At 38.0% G+C, this 26,617-nt stretch overlaps 3 protein-coding genes across 3 annotated transcripts; 1 reads left to right on the top strand and 2 right to left on the bottom strand.

Annotated features, from left to right (window-relative positions):
- The first annotated feature begins 2,574 nt into the window (after window positions 1-2,574).
- On the top strand, window positions 2,575-16,213 carry cdhr1a (cadherin-related family member 1a). Its single transcript, XM_081350262.1, has 16 exons — window positions 2,575-2,664; window positions 3,127-3,272; window positions 3,350-3,400; window positions 3,488-3,577; window positions 3,736-3,822; window positions 4,883-5,002; window positions 5,160-5,303; window positions 7,916-7,994; window positions 8,107-8,207; window positions 8,523-8,726; window positions 9,260-9,412; window positions 9,918-10,082; window positions 11,309-11,376; window positions 13,248-13,476; window positions 13,567-13,821; window positions 14,856-16,213. Exons 1-16 carry the CDS (start codon window positions 2,628-2,630, stop codon window positions 15,357-15,359), a joined length of 2,433 nt encoding a protein of 810 aa, XP_081206388.1. The 5' UTR covers window positions 2,575-2,627; the 3' UTR covers window positions 15,360-16,213.
- A 1,862-nt stretch (window positions 16,214-18,075) lies between these two features.
- On the bottom strand, window positions 18,076-21,394 carry lrit2 (leucine-rich repeat, immunoglobulin-like and transmembrane domains 2). The gene is made up of 3 exons (XM_081350890.1): window positions 21,207-21,394; window positions 19,989-20,764; window positions 18,076-19,346 (listed from the first exon to the last, which is right to left on the bottom strand). Exons 1-3 carry the CDS (start codon window positions 21,311-21,313, stop codon window positions 18,544-18,546), a joined length of 1,686 nt encoding a protein of 561 aa, XP_081207016.1. The 5' UTR covers window positions 21,314-21,394; the 3' UTR covers window positions 18,076-18,543.
- Window positions 21,395-21,482: 88 nt separating this feature from the next.
- Window positions 21,483-25,522, bottom strand: lrit1a (leucine-rich repeat, immunoglobulin-like and transmembrane domains 1a; the record flags this gene model as incomplete). Its single annotated transcript, XM_081350858.1, has 4 exons — window positions 21,483-23,366; window positions 23,529-23,834; window positions 24,505-24,965; window positions 25,401-25,522. The coding sequence occupies 4 exons, from the start codon at window positions 25,520-25,522 to the stop codon at window positions 22,324-22,326; spliced, it is 1,932 nt and encodes a 643-aa protein (XP_081206984.1). The 3' UTR covers window positions 21,483-22,323.
- Between the last annotated feature and the right edge of the window lie 1,095 nt (window positions 25,523-26,617).

Below are 26,617 nucleotides of genomic sequence, written 5' to 3' on the forward strand. Positions count from 1 at the left end.
TTTGCACATGAATTCTGAAATGCTGAAATTGATTCATTAATATCGAGTTGTTTACATGATATTTTCTAGTAATTATAATTTGTTGTCTATTTTGTATGGTATCATTTAAAATCACTATGGCGAACCCTGGGTGTCATTTGAGGTTTCTTTCCATTGTAAACTTTTTTTTTCTTTTAATGTGCATGTCCAATTTTAGACTTATTTTCAGATTTAAGAAGATGATAATATTTTGCATAAAGGGCAAATCTGCCTGTCATTCAAGATTTCTATTCTGTCACATAATCCACACTGCTGATGCATGACTGACGCACAATTTACAAAAAAATTCCTGGGTAATCTTACAATAAACTGGATTTCTGACCTACTATTCTGTTTTTGTTTTCTCTCTGATTGAAAAAAGTTTCCTTTTAATGTTATATATCAAAATGATCATAATTATCTGTAATTTCATTATGTAGACAAAGTAAGAGCATTGCAACAAATCTGGTAATCATAATCAATATCAAGGCAACATTTTCATGGTCATATTAAAGTAATTGATATGTTCATGGTCTTTTCTGTGGTGCACATGCAGAGATGCTTCTGGTTTGTGTGTCCCTGTAGACTGGCTCTGAACACTACATGATGATGAAGGATTATTGTAGGTTAATCTGCTTGCCTGCCATCTGCCTGCTCCAAACAAATTAATCCTGAAAGTAAAGCCACACTCACAAATGTAGATGAAGGTAAATTGGCAGGTGTTTCGTTTTGTGATCCACACAGCTGCTCATCTGAGCAAAATGTAATACGAAAACAGTTTCACTGGATTCTGAAACATTATTAGAATTTGCATTGTCAAGAACTTGCATTCAAAGTCAGTAATACCATTCAAAGCCACTTTCACCCATACCTATGTATTTAACTGAATTAAATGTAACAGTGAACACTATATTTATCCATATAAATGTTTTTTGCAATGTTTTTTTTGTTCTACTAAATGATCCATATTAGCTCTTGACCTGGATAAACTAGGACACCGTAAAATATTTTGTTTAGCATTAAACTTCAACTAAACTGAAGCATAAATCATTGTTAAAAAAGCTCTATAATAAAGGGCATGAAAGAGAGAGGAGGAGACATTTGCTAATGCTGATGAGTATTAGATTACATAACTTTATATTTTAAATGTGGTCTGAACATGTGCTCTGAAATGTAAACTGGATTGTCCTTTTTTGTGAAGATTATGAGATTAAGACTATTCTTCCTCTAATATATATATAACTTTACATTTTGAAATATGTAACCTGAACATGTGCTCTGAAATGTAAACTGGATTGTCAGGTAAAAAGATTTCTTCCTCTAATATATATATATATATATATATATATATATATATATATATATATATATATACTGTATATGAAGTGCCATTTGATTTTTTCTCCTAGAATGATAATTTTTATCAAACTTGTATGTTTATGTTGAGTTATTTCACTTTAATGGCATTGAAAATGACCTATTAATTGTCATTAAAGTGAAATTACTGAACTTAAACATACGAGCTTGAAAAAAATGCTCAATTTAGAAGAAAATTTCAGATGGCACTTAGAGGCTTTTGCATCTGAAGTCTTCATGTATATATATATATATATATATATATATATATATATATATATATATATATATATATATATATATATATATATATATGAATTGATTCCTTTGTGACAGAGATCTAGCATTCTAAATATGGCATTTCAGTAGTACCACATATAAGAAGATGTTCTAGAACCTGTCATATCAGGTCAGGTGTTCTACTCATGAAGCCCCCTATTGGCCATTAGCTGCAAAAAGATGGGCTTCTAAAAATGTGCCATGGGTTAAGGCTTGTCATTGGATTAGGCTCTTAGCACCTGTCTTAGCTCTACTCAATCTGAAATAAACACCCTTAGAAGGACTCTGCCGTAGCTCTCTTTACTAGTGCGCTGTCTGGCCTGCTGTAAATGCTTTGCTTTATTAGGATGAAGAATACTATGGGAATACAGTTTTCATCATTTCTTCTGCTAGTGCATTTCTGCTTTGGTATGTATTCATGAAAACCTTTGAACCCGAATGTGACTCAGGCGCTTAAACGTTTCTTTAGTTGAGTATGTTATGCTTTTGACTGGTGTAGATAATCTTGACTACTGTTATGTACTTCGTTTATGTTCCTCCCTCATTTGCATCACCTTTATTCCTGCTTGACAGTAGGAGTTGAGCAAATACAGACTTGCCTGAAAGAAAACTACATCTAAATCTAAATTTAGATATAAATTCATTTCAAAAGTGAATTTATATAGTGAAATAGATTTGGTAAAGCAGGGGATATTGAGGCATGTACTGTATGACGTAAGACACCTGTAATCCCTGACAAGTGGATAGAGAGAGTCATTAGTATTATTACATTATGCAGTGTGTGATCAACCACATGTCAGTAAAATGACTAATATTGTGATAGGTACAGTTGTTGTTCTTGTCCTCATAAATCTGGTTACATTACACTGTTAATTGAGGTATGTTAATCTGATATCTGATTATTGTTGTTTATAGCTCAGGCTGACTATGCGCCGTATTTCTATGATAATGGGCCCAGCAGTAACAACGGTAATATGGCAATGTTCAATCTCTCAGAGGATACGCCAAAAGGTAAGGTAAAACTTTTGTACCATCTGATTAGAAGACTGTTTGATTTATCCTATTGTTGTCTCCTCTGTCTAATTGTAAACGGTATTAACATGGCCACTGCTGTTTTCCAAAGACCACGTGTCTTGAGCTGGGTGCAGGCTTGGCGAATTTGCCCTTTGAGCTTGGCATAATAAGAAAACATTTATATTCATTATAAAGAGTCTTTTCCAGGTCTAGAAATCACACTTTTTAAATAGGCCTCCTCATATATCCAGGTTTTTCAAGACATTGGGAACCCTGGCTCCTCAAAGATGAAAAACAAAAACAATTGAAGCTTTGAATTAAAATAAGAAATATCTTATTTTTGCTTATTTGAATGCCTTTTTAATGTCTTCTCTTAAATCATTTAAAGCCTCGTACTGCTTTAGATGTCATTTTGATTTGACTTGAACAGAAATAACTGCTTACAACTGTAAATTACAGGAACACAGATATACGTTCTTAATGGAACTGACCCCGAAGGCCAGCCAGTAAAGTATGGAATGACCTTTGAACCCGGATACAAAGAATATTTTCGTGTTCATCCCAAATCTGGAGCAGTAACTCTAATAGAGGAACTTGACAGAGAGGTACATTTCAAAACGCGTATCAAGTTTTAAATGTGCTGAGAACATTACAGTGACACTAACCCATCTGTTTATCACAGGCACAAGATGATATTGAATTCTTTGTCAGCATCTCAGATGGCCTTAACAAAGTAAGTATTGTTGATTTGTGATTCTTATCCAGTGTATGTGATGAGTTTTGCAGTGATTGTCTTTCTAATGCTCTGGTGTCATGTCAGGTCGTTGAAAAGGTTTCGGTTATTGTCACGGATGCCAATGATGAGAGACCACAGTTTCAGAATATGCCTTCCATCGTAGATGTGCCAGAGGTGAGGAATCTTGTCTCAGAGAATCTGTTCTTCTTTACTAAATCATTTAGGTTCCTATAGAATATTTTTTTGGAAAATACCTGGCCAGGAAAAATGATTTGGATTTGTATGTGATCTGGATAAACAGGCTTGTTTGAAAACTGTATGTGTTTGCACAGAACACTACATCTGGGAGCAGCATCTACAAAGTGCAGGCTGTGGACAGAGACATCGGCTCTGGGGGATCAGTCACTTACTTCCTCCAGGTAACATCTGGCATCCATTTGAAATATCAAACATGAACTCAAGGTCAAATGAAAGGGTTTGACAGGATTACTTCTTCCCCCAACCCCCGCCCCCCCCCCCTGTTTTCACCCTTTTGTTCATTACTGCAAAGTCTCATAGAATATCCATATAAACGGGTCATATTCATAACTAAAGAATAAATCTATGATGAGCACATTTAAAATTGCATTCAAAGGGGTCATATGATGCTATTTTAAAAGTTAATTATTTTGTTTATTTTTACATTTTTACACATTATTTTTCACATACTGTACATTGTAGTACCTCTGTTTCCAGTCTGTATGAAACACGCTAATTTCTATAAAGCTCCTCCTTCCGAAAAGCTCAAAGTGCTCTGATTGGCCAGCAGACCCAGTGCGTTGTGATTGGCTAAACACCTCAAGCGTGTGTCTGAAATGTAACGGCCCTTACCATAATCGTGAGCTTCAGCTTCCAAGGCAAAACACACATTTAATAATAATAAAGTAGTCAGTTTTTACCATCAGTTCGAGCCCGAGTCGGATTCTGCAAAATGCGTATGATAAAGCCAATCGATCAGAAGCAACTTTGCAAGCATGACCTGAGCAGAACGTTTCACAGCACATAGCCAGCGTTGTACTTTCCTAGGTTCAGGAAGCTGTCCTCTATAAAATGATTAATAAATAAATCTTAACCTCATCCAAAACCTGTTCTCATCCAAAAACACAGCGTCTCCGCGACATGACAACAACAGTTTTATTTAATGAAACCTCACCTTTCATTGCGTACTGTATGCCTTTGGGCGGGCATTAAGCTAATATTTCACATTGTGACGTAGATGTTTGAGGAAATATTATGTGGCCTTCGATCAAGACGTTTTAGGGAGGTCTGGATCAGATTGAGCAGAAGAAAGTTTTTATATTTCCCATTACGACACAGTATGGATATTTCATTCCTGTTCCTTCATACTATTCATTATTGACTATTTTATCACAAGCTCATAGACATATGGGAATCCATGTAGAGTGACAGTAGAATCTCTTTGTTTGTTCTCAAATCTAGAGCAGTGAACCGAGCTCAAAGTTTGCCATCGACCACCATAGTGGCGTGCTGCGGATAAAACCAGGCGAAGCCCTCGATTATGAGAAATTCCGCACACATTTCATCACTGTGGTGGCAAAGGTGAGAGGGAGTTTGTTCTCCTTGTTTTACCAGTTCAAGCTTAGTTCTTCCATTTACTACCTTTATCTGCTCTACCAATTATCATTTTAATTATTTGGCTGTTATCATTTTTTTGCATCATAATGAGATATGAAGTAACACTAACTTTTGTTTTCAGGATGGAGGTGGCGTTTACAAGGGCAAGCAACAAGTGATGTCATCATCTGCCACTTTGACGATAAATGTGATTGACACTCAAGACACTCCTCCTGAGTTTGTTGGAACTCCTTACTTTGGTTATGTCTATGAGGTCTCTTCGCCTGTGAGTATCCATCGTAACACTACACCATGACTTCTTACGAACACTCTACAGGTCCATTGTGCTTCAGTGTGATTAAAAGTGATTAAAGGCAAATTATTATATTATATAGACACACTAAAGTTTGAGGTCAGTAATATTATTTTATGTTTTTGACAGAAGTCTCTTATGCTTCATATATTTGATCACGAATTTTGAAAAACTATTTTGAAATATTATTATAATTTAAAATAACTGTTTTCTATTTTAATATATTTTAAAATGTTACATAAAGTATTATAATATGCTGATTTGATTTGAACATGTATGAATTTTTTTTAAACAAATATAATAATGCTTCATGGCAAATGTTGTCCACGTTACAGTTTGATCCTGCTAAAACATTTGCGGAACAGCTCAGCATGCAGCTAAAATCAGATAAAAATAAATAAAGACTGTACTGAGCTACTGTACACATGCTCTCAAGACAAAATAGTGTATTCCCTATCAAATATTAAGGACAAATTACAGTTGAACATAGCTTGCTAGAATACATTCCTTACTTTATCTGCTAATGTTACCCTGTTGTTGTTTTTTTAGCAAATGCAACAGCTTTCTCTGATTAATATTTTTCCCAAAATGAAGATACTTTGACAAACTGTGTCAAGTCATATTATTATGGGGATTGTCAAAGTATATACATATAGGGATTGTCAAAGTTTTTTTTTTTTTTTTTTTTCGTCACCTTACTGAATTTTTCGTCAACGATACCAGGGACACCGAAGCACCGAGGAACATGAAATTTGGTGGGCATGTAGCCCCACTAGACTTCTAAGGAAAAATTTCGTTTGGTCCCCGGGGGCCACTCCCCCCCCGCGCTGGGCCCCCCCAAACCCAAAAAAATGCAGTTTTTCCTAAATAACTACCTGAACCGTGGCACCGAGGATGAAGAAATTTTTATGGTATGTTGGTCTACTAGACTTTTACGGAAAAATTTCGTTTGGTCCCTGGGGGCCACTTCCCCCCCCCGCGCTGGGGCCCCCGTAAGTTTTTCGTCAACGATACCAGGGACACCGAAGCACCGAGGAACATGAAATTTGGTGGGCATGTAGCCCCACTAGACTTCTAAGGAAAAATTTCGTTTGGTCCCCGGGGGCCACTCCCCCCCCGCGCTGGGCCCCCCCAAACCCAAAAAAATGCAGTTTTTCCTAAATAACTACCTGAACCGTGGCACCGAGGATGTAGAAATTTTTATGGTATGTTGGTCTATTAGACTTTTACGGAAAAATTTTGTTTGGTCCCCGAGGGCCACTTTCCCCCCCGCGCTGGGGCCCCCGTAAATTTTTCGTCAACGATACCAGGGACACCGAAACACCGGGGAACATGAAATTTGGTCGGCATGTAGCCCCACTACACTTCTACGGAAAAATTTCGTTTGGTCCCCGGGGGCCACTCCCCCCCCCCGCGCTGGGCCCCCCCAAACCCAAAAAAATGCAGTTTTTCCTAAATAACTACCTGAACCGTGGCACCGAGGATGAAGACATTTTTATGGTATGTTGGTCTACTAGACTTTTACGGAAAAATTTCGTTTGGTCCCCGGGGGCCACTTCCCCCCCCGCGCTGGGGCCCCCGTAAATTTTTCGGCAACGATACCAGGGACACCGAAACACCGGGGAACATGAAATTTGGTGGGCATGTAGCCCCACTAGACTTCTAAGGAAAAATTTCATTTGGTCCCCGGGGGCCACTAACCCCCCCCCCCCCCCCCCCCAAACCCAAAAATGCAGTTTTTCCTAAATAACTACCTGAACCGTGGCACTGAGGATGAAGAAATTTTTATGGTATGTTGCTCTTAAGGGCCCACATCAACCTAGCCCATAATCACTCATTTGTGATTTGCGCCCCTCCCATAAAAAATGAAAATGCAATATTATTCTGCTTTAATCGCCCCTATCTTCAGTGGAGATGTTCAGAACTGCACCATATTTCATGTGTATGATTAACTTGACATCCTCTGGGGGTATCCTCTGCTAAGTTTCGTAGAATTTCATCCATGGGGGGGTATAAAATAAATTCATTTATGTGCACATTTAGTGACTGTACACTCATCGGCCTGTAGATGGTGCTGTTGAGCGAAGGGTTGCTGGTTTAGGATGATACTGTCACACACACACACATGCAGGAATACAAACAAACACAAGCATGCACACACACTGACATCCACACGCACAGACACACACCCATACACACACATACAAATCCACATGCACAGACACACACACACAAACACACACGCGCACACATGTACGCACACATACATACACGCACAGACACACACATACAAAGACACACACATACACATACACACACACATACACACACACACACACACACACACACACACACACACACACACACACACACAGACAGACATGCACATACTACTACTTTTTTTAGGTATATACATAAACATGCAATACAGCCAAATTACTCAACGTCATTTATTTTTGTGGAAAGCCAGTGCAGGCCTGAGCGGCGGTCATATTTTGTACCGCGATGCGGTACATCTAGTTTAATTAATTGTGCAAACTTTACTGCTCCTTGTCTAAGATCTAATTACAGGGATCTTTTTACAGGGATCTGAGATATTTACAGTTATTGCCAAAGATGGAGACATGGATAATCCAAATCCAATCATTTATTCATTAGAATCTGGTAAGTATTGTTGGTGAATATGGAAATGCATTTATTTTGCACATCTTTTTATGGCTGGAAAGGAATTTCATTATGAGCTTTCTCTTAACAAATTTCCAACCAATTTATTCAGGAGCAGATGGGGTTTTTGCCATCAATAAAACCAGTGGATGCATCACTCTGAAGGTGTATCCAGCAGACCTGAGGAGGGAAGTCTTTAATATTAAAGTCAAGGTTAAAATCATTTTTAAACTCTATTTCTAATTCTGTTCTATTCTGTCTCAAGTTTGATTGTTTTTTTTTCTGCTATCAAATGTTTGGTGACTGGACGTTGTTTCTCTCTGGTCTCTGACTTAAGACAGAGCTTAAGCCAATTTCAGAAATAAGCCAATTACTAAAATCTCTGTCCATGTTATGTAGTTACATCTCTTTTAAACTTGCACGTCCTCATTACAAGAGTATCTTGAGCCGATGAATGGCTTTTTATAACTGCTGGCTGGTATAAATGTATTTAGTTGAATTATAATCAGTAATTTCTTCCTTTCTCAGGCTTCAGAGGTTAGTCCAGAGGGGAAACGCTTGGACTTTGCAGTCACTACAGTGACCATTAAGGTAGTGGATTTGAACAACCATCCACCCACATTCTTTGGAGAGAATGGACCACAGAACGTGTTCGAGTTAACTATGTATGAGCATCCTCCTGAGGGAGAGTTCCTGAGGGGCTTGAAAATCACAGTCAACGACTCTGACCAGGTGGGCACCATTTGTTTCAGCAGCAGGTTACAGGCTCGTCTTAGCTAAAACGAGTGCATGCAGGTTTATACACATTAGAAAGAAAATCTGGCGATCTGTTCTGCGTTTTAAGAGAATTCAATAAAAGCTGATTGAGTGTTAGAGTAGTTTTGTAGTGCAGATCAACCATTATTTAAAATCAACAAGATAAGACACCATTAGTTTAATGTATTACTTCCATGTTTTTATGAGCACTGTTCAGTCATAGTTACATAAATGACAGGAAAGCACCCAGGTGGTCCCTTTCAAGCTGTTGTCATATTACGCAATAATATTTGTAGTTATTTCAGCATTTAGTCACATTGATATGTAGAATTCATTACTCATAAAAGATCACATGGATTAGCACATGATTTGTCCAACAGTCATTGTTTGCCATTCATTTAAAATGGCTTTAACTTATACCATTTCTATGTCTTTGATAGTTCTCTCTGTTAGCTCTGTGTGAAAGTTTTGTGTTACAAAATATGTTTAAACTATATGCTTGTTCTCAGGGATCAAATGCCAAATTCCACCTCAGACTGGTGGGCCCAGGCCGCATGTTACGAGTGGTCCCTCAAACCGTTCTAAATGAAGCCCAAGTCACCGTCCTTGTAGAGGATTCTGCTGCAATGGATTTTGAGAAATCACAATTCCTGACATTTAAGGTGAATAGAAATTCATGGGAACTGTTTAAGAAAAGTGTATTATACAATATGTGCTCAATCCTGAATATATGGACAAATAATGAACCAACAGATTTGTTGCATATGTTACACAGTCATGTATGTTTCAGGAAAACAGTGGATGTTGTACTTTAATTTGACTTTAAAGTGCAATAAAATAGCAAATTTCACAGGGTCTTTCTCAGGAAATTGTCCAGTTTTTCAGGAACATGTTTAAAGAGCAACAATGTTAGAAAATAACAGGCTTAATGAGTCAAATTATCCATTTTCTCAGAAATATCAATGTATCAACAAATGTTTTCATCTCAGTAAATGTATTTTTTTATTCAATGGACACGAAAATGATCTTATAAAATACAATTACTTTTGAATCTATATGTAATTGTACCAGTAATGGGGACACAAATGGCCTGAGAATGACCCTACACTATTATAATCAATAATATGCTACCAGTTGCAGAAATGTATTTATGCTCATTGTTTCCAGCTCCTCGCTATAGAGATTGACACACCTGAGAAATTCAGTGCCACGGCAGACATAATCATTCATCTGCTAGACACCAATGATAACACTCCGAAATTCACTTCTGATTTTTACATCGCTCGGATTCCAGAAAATTCACCAGGAGGATCCAATGTTGTGTCTGTGACAGTGAGTACAGAACACTCTAGACATTATATGCACAAAAAGATTAACATGTTTGTCATTCTCTCTAGACTGCTCTGTTTTTGGAAAAAAGATGCATTATACGCATTATTCATTTAAATATAACATTTGGGGGGTTGGCTCAGAATCCCAAATCATGCTCAGTATGTGAATGCATGCTAAACAGTCTATTACGTGGTAAGCTGCCAGATGGCTATCATTTTCATTCAGTTGTGTAACACTAAAACCCCAGATTTGTGCTTTAATAGACAAAAATACCATCATGATTATCTTTTTTTAATGTCAGAATACTCAAACAAAATGGTACAGCTTTTTTGTTCTACAAAACTATGATACTGATCATGTTTATTTAAAATGAACACATCATATTCAATCTAAAAACAATAAGGTTTAAATGCACTACCACTCAAAAGTTTTGGGACAGTGATATATTATATATATTTATTTATTTATTTATTTTTTTTTTTTTCATATTTTTAATCAGCAAGGGTGCATCACATTTATCAAAAGTGAATAAAGACATTTAAAATGTTACAAAAAATAGTATTTAAAATAAACGCTGTTCTTATAAAGTTCCTATTTATCAATGAATCTTGAAAAAAAAATTTACAGTGTCTGCAAAATTATACATATTACAATGATTTCTGAAGGATCATGTGACGCTGAAGACTGGCTGCTGAAAAATCACAGGAATACATTACATTTTAAAATATATTCGAAAGCAAATACTTTAAATGATAATAATATTTCACAATGTCACTGTTTTTACTGTATGATAAAAAAAAACATATAAAAAATATAAAAAAGAAAATGTTTTCCTGACTAGGACCCTGAGTTATTCTCCAAATCCAACCCTTATGCAGGTACAATGCTAAACTAATTTCTGTCCGGATGTAAACTTGTCCCACTCTGCCCTCCATCAGTGGATAGAGAGATTGAACCCTGTTGAGATTAACCCTCACCCTGTGTAAGCAAGTGCTCGCCACATGGGAGTTATCCTGTTTCTGGACTACAATTTGCTAAATGACCTGCCGGATTTTGACCTCGGAGGACATGCTACAACAAGGGAAATAATGACGTAGCCAGATTAACAAATCCCACATTGCCCCTAATGTTTTGCTTTTTGGCTAAAAACGTCATCTGTTCTGTTACGTAGATGTTGGCATCTCGGTATGCCAGTTGCTGACGTTTTCTCCTTATGCTCTCTGCAGGCCACAGATCCTGATTCTGGTCTTTGGGGTGTGGTCAGATACTCCATCTATGGCTCAGGAGCAGACCTGTGAGTACCCTACCCCCACATTTAATGTTTGTTTCCCTCCTTTTCAGAGTGTGTGTGGTCTTTTTAATGCCTGAGATCCTACTGATGAAATGCCAGCCGACTGGAATAAGCCACATGAAAAACAGTTGCTTATGCAACATCATTAATGCCAAAACACAGACTATTTAGCGAATGGGAGAACAGGAGGGATGTGAGCTCACCTCGATTCATCACACACAGCCCACAGATACTAAAGCTAGGCAGAATTCAGTTTCCAATAACTTTTTATGTTGTTGTAAGACTTGTTTTCTGACTCTTATCTTGCTGTACTCAGAACTAGCTGTACCCAGGTGGATTCAATTTTCCTTTCTTTTATTAGATTCCAAAGGCAGCGCTCAAATAGCTGAAATATTATTGCCATCTTGGGACAGAGTTCAGTCCTCCTGCTGTTCTCGGCTCTTAATTCAAAAAATCTGTCTCAAGCTTCCCAAACCCAGAGACAGATTCATGGTCTCTAATAGTAACATATTTGTTATATGTTATAGAGCATAAAACACATAAAAATAACCCATATAAATGTGTAAATGATGACTTGTTGACAGAACAGGCATGGTAAAGCTTTCCGGTAAGCTTCCTTTTTCCAGCTGTGTGAACTCTCTCATTGGCAAGGCTGAGTGAGCGTGGGATCTTTTCTGTTTTGTTTCTGCCAGACAGACCACACAGCCTGCCAATAGCAGCTTATGCCTGATTTTATTTACCCGACAACAATCCCTCTAAATTGACAGTATGCAGTCTTTTGTATGTAGTTTCATTCATCAGATTTTCATCAGACTACACACTTTGTCAAATGACAACAGTTTTTCACTATACAGAATCAATTAACTAGAACTGCAAAACTAAATTTAACTGCAAACAAAGAGTTACCTGGCCCTCCATATTAGTTAATCCACTAATGGGATTTGAGCAGAAAATAGACTGTTCTTTTCATGTTACAGCCCCACTTAAAGGTGCAGTGTGTCATTTCTGCACATTAGCTGCACAAAATGGAATTAAGTATATATAAAAATAACCAGACAGATTTTCAGAACACTTCCACAACCTCCAGGTTTAGACAAACAGGTCAAACAGCTGTTGTGTCGGGCCAGTCATATAGAGCAATATATACGTACACTACCGTTCAATAGTTTGAGGTTAGTACTTTTTTGTTTTATTTATGAAAGAAATGAATACTTTTATTCAGCAAAGACATTAAATTGATCAAAAGTGTCACTAAAGATTTCTATTTCAAATAAATGCTGTTCTTTTGAACTGATTTCAACATTGATAATAAATATGAAACGTTTCTTGAGAACCAAATCAGCATATTAGAATGATTTCTGAAGAAAATGACACTGAAGACTGGATTTATGATTGCTGAAAATTCAGATCACATGAAAAGATATCTTAAAATATCTTAAAATATAATTAAAATAAAATAGATGGAAACCTCTATTTAAATTGGTGAGCATGAGAGGCTTAATAAATGATGTAGCTTTCCTGTAGCTCAAACAGTAGAGCGTTGGCACTTGCAACGCCAAGGTCAAGGTTTGATTCCCAGGGAAAGCAAGAACTGATAAGAATGTAAATGTGTGCCTTGAAATGCAATGGAAGTCGCTTTGGATAAAAGTGTCTGCCAAATGCATAAATGTAAATGATAGTATAGACTGTATATACGTATATGATGTTTTATCCTGTTGACATCATAACAAGAAGTATACATACCAGTTTTCAAAAGGAGAGAGTGTGTTCTCAAAGCTTTAAATCATGTTAACATCTCCCTGTACAACAAGCCCTGTGTAATCCTGATTTTCCAATAGAACTCATTTCCTGTCTTATATTTTTTTTTCACAAAGGTTTCTCATTCAGGCTGATTCAGGAATCATCTACACTCAGCCCTGGGCCAGTCTGGACGCCGAGGTCAAATCCAAGTATAACTTCTATGTGAAGGCCGAAGACACTGAAGGAAAATACAGCCTTGCAGAAGTCTTCGTCACCATTATGGACCTCAATGACCATTCACCAGAGTTTAATGAGAACTCTCTAGAGAAAACAATGGTGATTGGTGCACCGGTGAAAATAGAGGTTAGCCGCTATTTTAAAGACTCCTTGAAATTTTGCTCTTCTAATAGAAGACTTGTGTAATTGTCAGTTGACTGTGTTTGATGATTGCAGGCGATTGATGAAGATGCAGAAGAGCCGAACAATGTCATTGAATACTCCATTATGAAAGCCGACCCAGACAACATATTTGACATCGATGCAGACACAGGAGAAATAAAGCTGAAGCCGTACATCAAGTCCATGGAAATAGTCCAGAATATCACCAATCAGAAAGACTGTACCTGGTCTGTGGTTGTTCAGGCCAAAGACAGAGGTTCACCATCCTTCAGCACCACTACAGTGATAAAGATTGACATCACAGAAGCGGTAAGTGGTTCTTTATTAGTGCTGTTTTTTATTGAGAATCCTGTTCATTTAGTATTGCCATTCAAAACAACTCAAGAACCTTTTGATTCTCATTTATGCATGCTATAAAAATAGTGAATCATGCACATGGAAATCTTTAACCTGCACTCTCACTATTTTATCTGTATTGTGAGAAAACCTCATATCAAACCTAGCATAAGTCTTTGTTATTGTGTGCTTTACAGATCAAATCCAGATTGATTTCATACTTCTTGAGTCTGAGAACTCGGCCCTGGACTGTTTTCAGCATTTGCTTGAGCATTGTAGTCCTCGCTATCATTCTGACCATTTTCATATCCACCGTAATTTTCTGGAAATCTGTGAAAAAGTCCCGGGTCCAGCCAAGGGGCAAGATCAGAAAGATTATTAGGAGGCCCTGACCATGAGACACTTTGACACCGACACCAATTCTTAGCTTTTTTTTTTTTCTTTTTTCTTTTTTTTCTTCCATGATTTTATTGCTGCTTAAAGGCAAGTAAAATGTCTGTAAAAGAGTACACAAGCACAGTTTTTTCAAAATAATACCTTTTTTTCTACGCTATCGCCCATTTCTCCATTCAGTCTACGTCGTACAGTAGATGTTTTTGAGATTATGACAATGAGGCTGCATGGTCTTAATTCTGGGTGCCCTATTCAACCCTTCTGATCTTGTCTTACTGTGCAACCAGACTCTGTTGTAACTTTCAAATTCATTTCGTCTTCAACTCAATTTCAAATTAATTTACATAAACACCAAATCAATTATTCAGCTGTCAAGATGCCATGCAGTCACGCTGTGTATATTCCAAGTAGTCGCCCTATCAGTGCTTTCTAACCCATGCTGGTATACCATAGTAATATTTCACACAAGAATGCTTTGTTGCCTGCTATTGGCCTCTCTGGGAATTATTTATCTGCCTCACTTTTATCATGTGTCTCTGGCCAAACAGAGAAAAGCCTACAGTATATCACCCTTGAGTCCTATGGACTTGATTTCTCTTTGTGCTCTTTTACAGACTCAACTCAAGGGACCTTTGACGTCCTTTTTATTGAAAAGTAGGGAAAATCCCATGCATTTACTAGGCTTGATCAGTGGTGTCATTATAATCATGGTTTTTGTGACAGTCTTGATATCTACTGTTATATTCATGAGAAACATCAAGTCCAACAAGATCCTACCCTCCCGTCGCATCATACGCAGGAAGCGTAAACCCCGGAGACAAGACGACTTCCAGCAACCGTTCAGGGATGGACAGGAGATCCCTACAACAGACAATATCAACTGTAACAATAACATCAAAGTGTGTCCTCATCATCGAGCGCCTCCGTCGCCTCCCCCGCCGTTGCCAAGTCACTATAGACACGGTGACCGCGAGTGGGCGGTACCTACAGTTTCCGCCTCGGTGGCCTCCAAGACAAAGAGAAAATCTCATAGGAGTAAAGACAATCCTGTCAACACAGCACTGGTTTCTGAGCTCAAACTTAGACTGGAGCAGAAGAACATGGCCAACCGGTACTGATTATGGTGAAACGCATGTAGAATTACCAGTGTTCAGCGGTGAGAAGACGTGTCCCTCTGCTAATTCTCTGTCCTGTCTCTTCTGACGAAGAAGATTGTTGGCAAGATTTGAGCAAGAACAAGATCTCAGCAGGACAACTCTGTTTTCTCACCGTATGTATGCAGAGTTCAGCTGGGATTGCAGGTTCCTAGTGGAAAAGTGTCACTTGCCAAGACTAACACCATGTTAATCCGCATGCTATGACACTGTGTACTGCCCTCTTCTGGATGGAAAAGAATTGGTTCACATTTACTCTATGCTTCTCTGACATTTCTCCATCTGTGGATACTTTTCATCCAGAAATGAAACCAAAGTCTTTTTCTTTTTTACTGTGGATAACTGGCAAGGAAAATGAAATATGTCTGTGATGTGAATTTTTATTCTTCAATATCATGTGCATTATACTCGCTACATGGTTTTTAAAAGGGAACACTAGTTGTTTTTTCTCACAGTAGTGTCTCTGCGACCAGCGAATTAAATGCTTTTTAAGGCTAATACAATATCTTTTGTCCCTTGAATGAACATTTACAATGCCAAATTTTTATGCTCTAATGCTCTAAACCAATTCTAAACACTGATTTGCTGGTTTATTTGATAAATGCTTTTGACTGATAAACCACAAACAAATCCAATATTATGCATATTTTCCTATCCTTCAGTGAGGAAAACCATACTTCATATGACATTATCATATTGTGCCGTGTTTCATCAATTTAATGTAATTGTCAGGTTTCATGCCGTTCAGTATTTAATGTAAAATAATTCGAGTGATCTGTTTATATTCAACCTTTTGTAAATAAATGGACATTTCATTCAAATGTGTTGTTTTATTTGAAGGCATTTTAAGCAAAGCAAGTGTTTATTCTTGTTTTTGAAGTGGTCCTGTGATATGAAACTGCTGAATGTCATCTTATTCTTCTGTATAATATAGGATTGAGGAAAAGTATTATTTCCTTTAATGCTGCATTTCGCCATATGGGGTTATGGTGCAGTTGGTGTGACCTAAATCTTTTTTCTGTTTAATTTAAAACAGATTTTAAAACCCAGCTTTATTTTTCAAATACAGATGTTATTTTATGAGTATTGTGACACCGAAAGTTAACTCAAATATTTCAGAAACGAACCACGTGCAGCGGTGGTTTGCTTATTTTAGCTCGTGCTTGTTCTTTGGGGGCTTAACATCAAGTTCAGATTTGGTGATCACATTAAGATTTATAAGACAAAATTATGCGCTTGCTCTCTCTGGCTTTTCAAAACGGTGTTTATATATTCAAAGACAAATGCACTGTAAAGTCTTTTAGGTGAATGTTTTTCAACATTGGTCAATTCTTTCTTTTTTAAAGAACCCCTGCACATGAGACTGTGATGAGGAAAGTCTGTTTTCACATAGTAAAAGCAGCACTGGGGGGTAAAAGCACAAATGACATGGAATTATACCCTGTAGGATTACTGTTTTTTTTTTTAGAGAGGATTACAAACTTGCAAAGTGCGCTGATGGACTAGGATAAAGGAAAAACAGAACATTCTAACCAAGATGTGGACATTTTATATGAAACTTGACTAGTTTATTTCGGAGCACTGGCTAAGGTCACAGAGCTCTGAACACAAAGTCAGAACCCTCAAAGTTTATCACTGACATAAAGAACAGAGAGCTGTAAAATTCACTTTAAGCACTTTTTTGGTACTAGCAGCATTTCCATTAGAACCGTTTACAAAACTACGTACGGTATGGGTAACTAACCATACCGTACGTGGAGCTCTGCTCTGCACTTTAGTGACGTGGAGAGTCTGAGGTTCACGATTGGTCATGTAATCCTGGTTTAGCAGCACCACAATGGAAAAAGAAGCATAGCTGTCAACGAGCCTGGATTAGTGTAGGATACGGCACGATTCTACCGCGGTAACCGTTCAGTCTGTTAGTGGAACAGTTATTTTTTATTCCAGGCATATTTACAAATAAAGTTGACTGCCTTGAATTGCAGTCAATGTGTGATATACATTTTTTTGCATTTCAGTAAAGAAACATGGTATAAGTTCAGCAACAAAATTTCATTTTAATGTATATATTTACTTACAAAGATTGCACCTATCACATTTGTAAAAAAAAAAAAAAAAAAAAAAAAAAAGGAACAAAATATCATACTTTAGGTGCAAAACCATTTATAGAAAACAATCTTCATTACATTTATTCCCCAACCCTTTCAGTAATCGGAGTTCAAATTGGTCAATTTTTTTTAAGGTCAATGTATTGCAGCCTTGCGTCGTCTTGTGGCATTTTCATTGTTTGTCAAAGGGCTTGATGACTGACGCTTGTGTCCATTTTAAAAGATAAGCATTCTGTTGGATTCACATGATACGGAACAGGCATCAAAAATCCTAATCTGCTTTTATATCATGTGCATTAAAAATAAATCTGTCACTTAAAACAAGCTACGAATTTAACAATCATACAAATGCACCTCAACCTAAAAGAATTCACTTAGTTTAAAAATAGAAATATAATCCCCAAAATGATGTTTTATGTACAGTTGTATAATGTCTTCTATACTTTGAGCGCTACTACTTGTCACTAGTTGCTTCTATAAAGTGCATTGAGATGATAAAAGGTCTGTTCTCTTTTGAATATAATTGTACTCTTAAAAATATAGGATTCAAAAGTTTTTTTTGTTTTTTTTTTCAGCGATGCCATAGAACTTTCAGTAAACAGTTCTTAAAATACCATTTTTAAAATCCTTTTATGGAATGGTTCAATGGATGTTAAAGGTTCTTCATGGAACCATTGAGGCCAATAAAGAACCTTATTTTTTTTTAATAGTGTATCCACATTATTTCTAACGCAAAAGCTGGCTTGGCTATTTGTAACTTGAATGTAGGAGGCTTCCAGTTTCAGACAATAGAAGTGTTTGATTCAGTGACTTATTCAATGGCTTCCTTTGGTTTTTGCCAGTTTGCCTGGAAAAATCCTGTCCAGCAACACCTCATCCGTAAGTTCATGATTAATCCAGACTCTCTTCTGGTATCCGTAATCAGAATATTAACTTTACTCCGATCTCCTGTTGACCTCTCAAGCTGGATGACAGTGCAGGCTTTCCTGCTCCTTTCATGGGTATTGATCAGTCTATGGATGTCTTTTCAATGCGCAGTGTCAGTAAAGCTCAGCTGTTGGTCTTCGATCATTCTTTGTTTTCTGTATCTTTTCAGCAGACCTTCGTCGGGCCTTCAGCTCCTTGCTGGACTCCTTGCAGAGGCCCTCATCACTGGCAGCCTGGAGACTGTCAAACGTGCCCTGCCTCTCGTCAGAAGTGTGCGAGTTCTCCGCGTGTCTCCTGTTTCTCCACATCTCCGTGCAGCGCTCAAAGCAGGTGAACTTGGCATCGGTGGTGCAGGCGTACATTCCCGCGGGCACAGCGAGCACCATGGCAAGCACAATGACGACGATATGAATGAGCCTTTCTCTCTGTTCCATTTCATTGAAATCACTGCCCGTCACGAACACGATGCACTGGCCGTTCCGAGGAGCCTGGTTCTTTAGAGTAACACAGATTTCATACTTAGTGACTGGTAGCAGGTCTGTGACAGAGTATGTGTTAATACCTGGTCCTATGTATATCTGCTCTTTCTTAAGTGTGTCATAGCGGCCAAAATGAATGGTGAACCAGGTTTCTGCTGGATTGTCTGTCACAGCACGCCACTCAACTGTAATGCCATACACTGTCTGCTTGGCAATACGGATATCGATGTAAACGTTTTCCTCTGCGATGGCAGCAGGGAGGTCTGAGGAATGAGACAGTGAGCCTTCTGGAGATTTCACATCCAGTAATATACCGATTGAGGAATTGCCGATGAAATTGTTGGCAAAGCAAGTGTAGAGGCCTCTGTCGGCCAGATGGAGCGAAGGAATGATCAGCTGAGACCTGATAGTGTCTTCATCCACACGGCTCTGAATCTCTGGAGGAAAAAAAAGAAGTGAAATCGAGGACAACATGGAGTATGGCCAAAAGGTATTTTTGTATATTTTTACAGTATAATAATAATAACAACAAAAATAACTTGTATTATTAATATTGATTCATAATTTATAAATTAATATGTAATAATAACAACAATATTAGTTGTAAATAATATTAATAATTATTATTATTATTACTCATCTTTTTCATTATTTGTAATCATTTATGATCATTTTTAGAAGCTTGCACAGTAGGTATCATATGCGTCACAATTGCATAATCCGAAAAGGTTTAAAGTAGTTTGGATTTTTGACAATTTTTTATCACTTACACTCTTTTTTAATGTATATATATATATATATATTATATATAAATATAAACTTTAAAAACACGTTGTCCATACACTATTTTGAGTGTTTTTAAAAACTGACATTTACTGATGAATGATGAATGTATGGATAAGGTCTAAAAGCATGTAATTTTGTAACATACAAACGGTGATGTTATTGCATATATCATTTGCAAAAGTGCAATAATATGTGTGTACAGTAATCGAGGGCTAAGTACCGATTTTTTAAAGAAAGATCTATTTAAGTAAAGACACACGTATGTAAACATGTTTTATGAGAAAATCTCTTACCACGAAATCCTCTTAGTATCTTAAGACCATATGTCCACCGAATGGCAGGTTCAGGTCTGGCCGTGGCTAAGCATGTTAGCGTGATGTTGCCGCCTAAAGGCACGGTGATGTTGCTGACTGGGGCGCTGACCACTGGCTTCACACACGTCTTTAAATCGACCTCATGGAAAAATTTCCCTGCCTTGAATTCCGGGCCAGAGCATGTCAAATATGAGTTCATTAAAATGAAGGGCGGACTCAACGATTTGATAAACTCAATGAAGCCACCCAGGCGACAGTCGCACAGCCACGGGTTGTCGTGAAGCGCCAGAACAACATTGGACACTGTGGGTTTTTCATGCTTGTTTTCTGAGTGGTAGAGAGGCCAGTTCATAAACACGTCTTTAGAAATGACTGAGAGCTGATTAGAGGACAGGTCTAAATAGGTGAGACCTGGTAAAAACTTAAGCGCGTGTTCAGGGAGGGCGTCAATGCGGTTGTGCTTCAGATCCAGAATCTTGAGGTTGGGCGTTTCCTCAAACGCTGTCCATGGTACTGAACGCAGCTTGTTACCCTGCAACCGGAGCTCCGTCAAGTTACCCAAACCTTCCAGGCTTTTGATATTTATGATGGCGATGTCATTGAAATTCAGCCAGAGATGCTTTAGACACGTAATATGGGAAAACGCTGCCTTTGGTAGTTCACTTAGCTGTGATTTCTCTATTCGAATTTTAGTCAGATCTTCCGGTATGTCCTCAGGAATCTGGGTTAATGCAATTCCCATACATGTGAGTGACCTAGAGAAAAACGTTCAATACTTTCAATTGCACGTTGATGTTCGACTACTTTACAACATAGTATAATATGTTTTTTTAACAAGTGTGGTTAATGACAAATTACTAGTACTCTTAGATATAGTAAAATGTTCATCAAGCTGTCCTAACAATTCTCCTTTTTGGAGAAACTTGTTTTCTAAAATGGTTGGTGCTTATCAGGGACAGCAATTATTCGTTATGATAACAAAAACACATACATTTTTAATGTGTTGAATTTTAACACTTTGAGGTTTAATTCATTTTTTTAAATAATTTTTCTAGGACAGAATAGCTCCTCGAATCGCCCATATATTTATATTTACAGACTAGCTCTTACATTGTGCTAAACCTATTCTCAACACAACAACATCATCTTTGCTCAAGGACACTGCTGATGTCTGTAACGAAAGAAACTGTAACTAACCTCCCAAAACGGTCAGTCCCACAGGAGCATCCTGGAAAACACTCTGAGCTAATATGACTTAATAAAAGAAGGAAAACAATCAAACGAAATATAATGGAGGCATCCATGGTCTCCTATAAATGTAACATCCACTCTATGTCTGTGCACGACATGACTGCAGGTACAGCGGAGTAAAGCCTATTATCAGTAATCCTTGACTGACCCCATGAGAGACTGATTGGAACTTAATTGTAAGTCTGACCTAATATTGTTGTTAAAAACAAGTGACACTTTTTTAAATGTATATACAAAATTTATTTTGAAGCATAAATGGGTACTACTAAGAAACCTGGGACAAAAAAAGTTTTACATGGTAAACAGAAAAAATGTCATACACAATGGTGACTATGTTGGTGCATATGAAAATCCCAAATGATTTTGCATATGTTACACTAGACTCATCATTCTGTTAGAAAAGTAACTACACTCTAACGGTTCTTTATTTAAATGCATGGTTCAGTGAAGAACCTTTAACATCTATGGAACCTTTCCATTCCACAGAAGGATCTTTAAAGTGGAAAAGATTCTTTATATTTTTTAAATGTTGAACACAAGAGAGAAAAAATGGTTCTTTTAAGAACTGTTCACTGTAAGATTCTTTAGGGAACCAAAAATGATTCTTCTATGGCATCACTCCAAAACCCCCCTTTTGGAACCTTTATTTTTTAAGAGTGTATGTGAAAGCGAATCCCCAATTCCTTACATAATATTATCACATAAATAGTTTGTTTTTTTTCTTCCATATACACAAATATACAAGAATTCATATGAACATTTCCCTTTAATCAGTTCCTTCTATCACTATCTGAAGGGGTAAAAGTCCATGAATGCATGTTCCTGGGATTGCTCAGCCACAACCCCACCACCAGCCAAATGGCTTAGTTTAGAAACCAAGTCCAAAAGCACAGTAACAAAGAGCAACATATATCTTCACTTTGTTACTTATGCAAAGTATCCTGAATCTTGTTCACGGACGGCCAGACATGTACTGCTGGTACAGATTATGTGCACTCAGGTACTGCGGCTGGGCCTGGATACTCAGGCGGCTGCGTGGAGGGATTGTGGCTGAGGGATATTGTCAGCAGAAGTATTCATTGGGCTGTCCCTCAATCTTGGCGGTGGACTCCGAGTCCAGGCTGGACCTGGCCGACAGCAGTCTGTTGGACTCCTCTGCGTTCAGTCTGGTGAGATATTCCCCCTCCAAGCCTTTGGCCTTGGTACTGGGAGACAGAGTCTCAAACGTCACATATGAGTCTTGAATGTCTTTGGACTTTTTGCCCAGAAACTTCTTGATTTTCCTCTTAAGCGCCCCGCAGCACACGATCACAGTCAGAGGCACAGCTATCACGCAGGCGACCGTGATCACTACTACATTAATGAGCTTTTGGGTTCCAGTAGCGGTAGCCGCTGCATCTGTTGAGAAGATTACACACTGCTCCTTTTTGGGGATCAGCCCCTTGACGCACACACAGGCGATGTATTTGGTTTTTGGCACCAGTCCCTCGATGAGGATCCGGTTGTTACCGGGGCTGACGTTAATTCTGCGCATATCCCTCTCCCCAAACACAGCGTAGAGGACGCTAAAAGCGGTTGTGTTCTTGGCGGTCGGTGCCCTCCAGTTCAGACACACGGTGTAGTCCGTATCGCCGATGACTTTGACCGAGCGCACGACCCTGTCAGGGTCTTGCTGAAGTGAGGACGTGTTGGCAGCCAGGTTGCTCAGATTGGTCTCCAGGAATCCGTCGGGACTGGCAGTTTGGGTATTTGTCCGACTGTTAGCAGCATTGTCGCTCTCCATACCTGGATACGGGCCTGTGTAGCTCACTGTGGCCCTGAGTTGTAGCTTATTGTTGGGTGTTGGGGAAGCGTACGTTACTATGAGTTTTTCTTGATAGGCTGCCTTGACTATAGGGTTTGCCTTCTTGGATTTCACTTTGGTTTTTGGATCCACAGTCGGATTCTCAGCTTTAGGCGCATCGCTTATGATCAAAGAAATGACGGCCTCTGCACTCCCTGCATAATTTGTGGCTTTGCAGATGTACTTTCCCGTGTCACGAAAGGACACGGCAGGCACGCTTAAAATAGACCAAACGATTCCCTCCTTTGAATTCTCCAGCTGAACTGTAAATTCGAAGGAAAAAAAGAGTAACACTTGAGTACATTTGCATAAACTAATTAGTATTGTGTAATCACAGTGCATTGCTGTGTCTGTGCCAGCTCTCTATGCAATCACTAGCACCTCTAGCTAATACTGCTTAACCGCCCGCCATTGTGCTGACTCACCTGTCCCATTCAGTGGCTTTCCATCTGCCCTTCTCCAGGCCAGCTCAGGAATGGGAACCCCAATGGTTCCGCATCGCAACAACACGTTGTTACCCACTGCGCTCCGCACACGGGCTACGGCGGTGTGGACCCGAGGCACCTGGCAGCGTCTGAGCTCGGCGTCGCTAAACAGAACTCCAGAGAGGCTCTCTGGATCAGCGCACCTGAGCCTCGTGTCAATGAAGGCCACTGACAGACTAGGAGACTTCTGGAACTGGACCAGGTCATATAGTCGACAATCACACAACCATGGGTTGTCATGGAGACCTGGGGCAACAGAAATGATCAAGTTGCAAAAAACACTTAAGTTACGAAAACTGTTGTAATTGTAATAAAAAGTGATAAGGGCATTTCCTCACTGTAAAACCCAACAAGTTAACTCAACTCAAACCGATTGAGGAAACTGATTGATATATATAAGTTCACAATACTCATATGTATTTATTTTTAAACTTAAATGGTTTGCCGCAATCAGTTTCCTCAATCGGTTTGAGTTGAGTTAACTTATGGGTTTTACAGCTTAAGGCATCTGTTGCGGGTGTTTTTTTATGCAAGACTTAATTTTATTTATTTTTTTAATTACTTATAAAGAAAAATCCTGCACCTATAAAAATTTACTTCACTCAGAAATTGCTAATAAATTTTACTAATAAGTACAAAAGAAATGGAAAGTAACACATTAAAAATGTGAAATTTTGATATAGAAAGTATTTTCTTGCAAAATGTATTCCAATAATCTTTATTTACAACTTAGATTTTTTTACAGTGTTATATATTGGTATTATTACAGTATATATTTTAAAATATATTACATATTTTAAAATATTATTTATGATTTAAAAATATAATTTAGATTTAATTTCATTTTTTATAATCATATATATATAAATTACGCCAATATATAAAATTAAGAAACTAAGACGAAGGAAAAACTTACCGAGAATCATTTTTGAACTTTCTGCTCCCTGGACGGGTTTGACCGTCAACCAAGTGTTGAGGACCTCAGGTGGCACTGTCAGTAGATTATTACTGGATAGATCCAGGTAGGTTAAGTTTTTCATGTAGAGAGCGGCCTCAGATGGGACTGAGGACAGCTGGTTGTTGTGTATATCGAGTAGCCTCAGACTGGGCATGTCCATGAGGGATTCCCACGGAAACGAAGTGAGAGAATTTCCATCTAGCCTTAGTTCCTCTAAACTGTCCAAGCCACGGAAACTGTCCGAGTTGAGAGAGGATAAAACGTTAAAAGACATCCAAAGGAATTCTAAATTAGAGAGGTAGCTAAAAGCCTCGCTCGGGATCCTCTTGATTGCAGTCTTTTCAATCCGAAGTTTCGAGGTGTCCCCTGGGAACGTGGCGGGCACCAGTGAAATTTCTGGATCGTTGCAAATCACACTCCTGCGAAACGCATTAGAAACAAGAACAAATACTTATAATAAGGGATTTTAAAGCATGCGCACACGAATCTTTAAGCAGCAGTCTTTGACTGAGTCTGACAAACGCTTGTGGAAAAAGAAAACAAATTTTGAACAAGTCAAGAATCATTATTTGCGTCATAATGTACTCACATTGCGAAATGAAAATTCTTGAAAATGTTTCTTGTTTAAACTGATTAAATGTATCATCTTTTAAAACTCGAATCAATACTAAAACATAAGTAAACTAATTTTGTGTGCAAAATAAATACATTCTAAACGATATTACGCACAATATTGTTTATGTGTAAAATACATCCATGATGTGGAATGCGCAAAATGCACCAGTGCAGCACATTTCGAACAAAAATGCATTGCATTCATTCAATAAATTTGAGATAATTAAATAAACACGAACCTGGCTCTGGAACCATCACTCAGGTTATGATAAAAACAGCTGCATTGGGAAGGACAGGTGCTCCGAACAAGTGGAAAGCCACCAGATGCCAGTAGGAGACCCAAAAAGACAATAAGAGACATTTTGCCACTAATGTCAACAAAACGCCGCGGAACGTAGTTTTAACGAAGCAGCATCCACTTGCAATTATGGAAAAAATAACCAGCATGTCATCGTCCCTCTGCTCCGATCTCCCATAATGATCTGACTGCTACGAGTCCAGCAGATAAAAAGGACAGACGAGGATTAGCGAAAGCATGCGAATTATTTTCATTTATGCGTATGCATGCTGGAATCTGATAGGCTGCATAGAGATGCATGATGTTAATTATAGGAATGAAATCTTTTCGAATTGGCCATGATGTTTAATACCCCATCTGTGGCTCTCTTTTGAACCATTCTCTACCTGACAGTTAAATTCGGAATTTGTTGTATTTTACTGATTCACTTCTAGATATACTTTGGAAACTGGTCTGTCTGTACCATGCACTGTTGCATTGAACAAAAAAAAAAAAAAAAACAGAGGACACCAGGGAGTATTGAAAGATTTAGCTTCAACATCTGTAAAAAAAAAATATATATATATAAAAAAATAAGCCCAGATCAAAAACCAGTTCAACACTAAACAACGCTCAATCAGTATTTACTTCAATGTTCCCATATATCTACTGAAGTGAGAATCCATATACATGTGTAACAAGTGCTTTTGAAAGAGACATTTTGATCAATGGGTTGCTATGGCTATTCTGAATGAAAATACTGATGTCTATTAAAGTCACGAGCATGAGAGTTGTCTCAAAGGACATCCAAAGTTGGCTGTTGTTCAGTGGCGTATCCAACAGGATTTTTAAAATATTTCCCTTCATGTAATCCTGTTAGGCCTTGGATCACAGGCAGCTTGTTCTTCCTAAGAGCCAGTTGGTTTGTAAATACAACTATATGCTTAATAGACAGAAACAATCCAATGTAAAAAAATAATCATAAAACATAAACCAGAAAATATCTTAACAGCATAAGCTCAAAACAGTAAACAAGAAAAGTGCAGGAAATAAATAATAATAGAAATCTAGAGTTTTTGGAATGAGGGCTTAATGCAAATGAGTTTCAAGGTTTTGCTTCAAGGTTTACATGTAGCTAAATCTTTCCTTGGTATAAAACTGGTCTGGTTTGTTGTAATT

Source organism: Scardinius erythrophthalmus (assembly GCF_964197995.2).
Source record: "Scardinius erythrophthalmus genome assembly, chromosome: 21".
NCBI classification, from domain to species: Eukaryota; Metazoa; Chordata; class Actinopteri; order Cypriniformes; family Leuciscidae; genus Scardinius; species Scardinius erythrophthalmus.